Below are 2,165 nucleotides of genomic sequence, written 5' to 3'. Positions count from 1 at the left end.
TAATGGTAATTTGGGTCCCCTACCGTTAAAATTCTGGCTCCGCCACTGTCAACAAATGACAAAATAACAACAACAAAAGATATTAACACAATTTCAACACAATGTCAACACAACATCAACCGTTGACATTTTTTATTGCTATTATTTTATCATTTTTTGACATTTTTCAACGACGATCATAGTTTAAAATTTGTATAATATTTGGAGTTTACATTTGATCACGTCCCTATATGGAATAGCTTCAAATTGCCATCACTCTAATATTAGATACGCCAAAATGAAATGGTCTGAATCCATATGATTTAAATGTGAATCTCTTAAAGCACAAAACAACCTAATTAGCATATGGTTATTTCTTATATGATCAACTTGGGATATGAATATGATATATTTGATGTAATTAGTATTCGATGAACAAGACATAAACTATCCCTTCTCCACCTTTTCTCCAACAAAGTCATCATAAATGCAAATTAATTTAGTCGAAATAAGGCGTCTTAAATGGATAATGGATAAAGAGTGTTTAGGTTAAACAAAGCAGTTTACAAACACCAAAAGACAGATAATTCAATAAAAAAAATACTGCTATAGTGAGTAATCAAGGGCATTTGGGTCCTCCTCTCTTAGTCTTCCAATTATTGTAACAAGGGCACAGCTGCTTGTTCCCATAAGTCCCCGGAGGCACACACAGGCATGTTGCACAACATTTTTCACAGAAAAACATACACGGCTTCTTGAACACTGTTTTCGAGCATCTCGTCTTGCATCGTCCCCCACATTCTGCAATTTACAACATCAATCATCATTTACTTCAATTCAAATTATTCCCCTAACTAACTAACTATGTATACAATATAAATGCATGGGAGTGAAAAATGGTAAATAAATTAAATAATAATGTACCTTGAGGATGGAGGCTGCCAGGAGTTGCTCCGTACTGATCACAGAAACTCAAACAAAAATCAAAATTTAATCACTGCTATATTATTATTTAATTGTGTTCCTGGACTAAAATAAATCAACACAATATCCAATTTAATAGCAAAAGTTTCATATTATCACCATGGAAAAAGAGTTGGGTGGTTGAGGCTGAGGAGCCGGCGACAAAACAACGGTTGCCTGTATGTAGAAATGAGCTTTAGTGTGAAAACAAATAAACGAGCCTATTAAGATAGCGTCGTTGCTTACGTGGATTTCGACTGCAATAAGAAGAATCAGCAGCAAGAGAGAAAGGACTCGACCGCGCATATTACTTTGATACATTGTCGCATAGGAAAAGTAAGTTTGTTTAGATGATGAGGAAGGAATGTGGCTGAGGACCTATTTATAACTCTCCACAAACTTAAAACACATTAATCAGATTTCTGATTTTTTCCCCTTATAATCAACCTATCTAGGATGTTTGTGCTATGAGGATAGCTATCGTGAAACGAATTAGATTTAATTTTCAGTGACAAAGTATATCTCTGGATCTATAAATCCCAAAAATAAATTTTGTGATACATGCATGTGATTAGCCCTTATCGAAAGCGATAGCAGAACATGGGAATTCACATGCTATTTTTTTTTACATCAATACTCGCTTTATAATTTCTATTATCCAAAAAAATAAAAAAAAAGTGAAAAACAGACTTTACCACAAAAAACTGTTCCATATGCTAGGAACAACAACCGTTTGTATCCATATATTTCAATTGTCTTTGTCTTTATTTCATTATGATGAGAAAGTGTATATCTATTTGAAGTCCCATGCACTTTTGCGATTCTCGTGAACCCATGTGTGGACTCCATTTTACTTTTGATGGAGAGTATCAATTATTGTACTCCTCCGTTCCCTAAAATTTATCATCATTTGACTCGACACGAATCTTAAGAAATATAATAGAAAGTGAGTTGGAAAAGTTAGTCGCAAGTGGATCCTACTTTTATATATTAGTTTTAAAATAAAATGTGAGGAGGAATGAGTTAGTAGAATGTGGGATCCACTACCAAAAATGGTAAAAGTGATAGTGACAAATTTTTAGGGACGGACGAAAAAAGAAATAAGTGACAAATTTTCAGGGACGAAGGGAGATTTTTTTGGTTTAAACACTACAAAAAGAATTAGTATCTTTTAGAGACAAAAAAACTGAGACGCAATTAATAGCATTTGAAATTTTTTAAAA

The 2,165-nt window shown here is 33.3% G+C and overlaps 1 protein-coding gene across 1 annotated transcript; it reads right to left on the bottom strand.

Moving 5' to 3' along the window:
- Positions 1–463: 463 nt before the first annotated feature.
- On the bottom strand, positions 464–1,445 carry LOC125196857 (protein GAST1-like). Its single transcript, XM_048095516.1, has 4 exons — positions 1,189–1,445; positions 1,063–1,119; positions 904–937; positions 464–780 (listed from the first exon to the last, which is right to left on the bottom strand). Exons 1-4 carry the CDS (start codon positions 1,261–1,263, stop codon positions 599–601), a joined length of 348 nt encoding a protein of 115 aa, XP_047951473.1. The 5' UTR covers positions 1,264–1,445; the 3' UTR covers positions 464–598.
- Between the last annotated feature and the right edge of the window lie 720 nt (positions 1,446–2,165).

This window comes from Salvia hispanica, chromosome 6 (genome assembly GCF_023119035.1).
Source record: "Salvia hispanica cultivar TCC Black 2014 chromosome 6, UniMelb_Shisp_WGS_1.0, whole genome shotgun sequence".
Taxonomy (NCBI): Eukaryota; Viridiplantae; Streptophyta; class Magnoliopsida; order Lamiales; family Lamiaceae; genus Salvia; species Salvia hispanica.
This window is presented reverse-complemented; position numbering and strand designations above follow the sequence as displayed.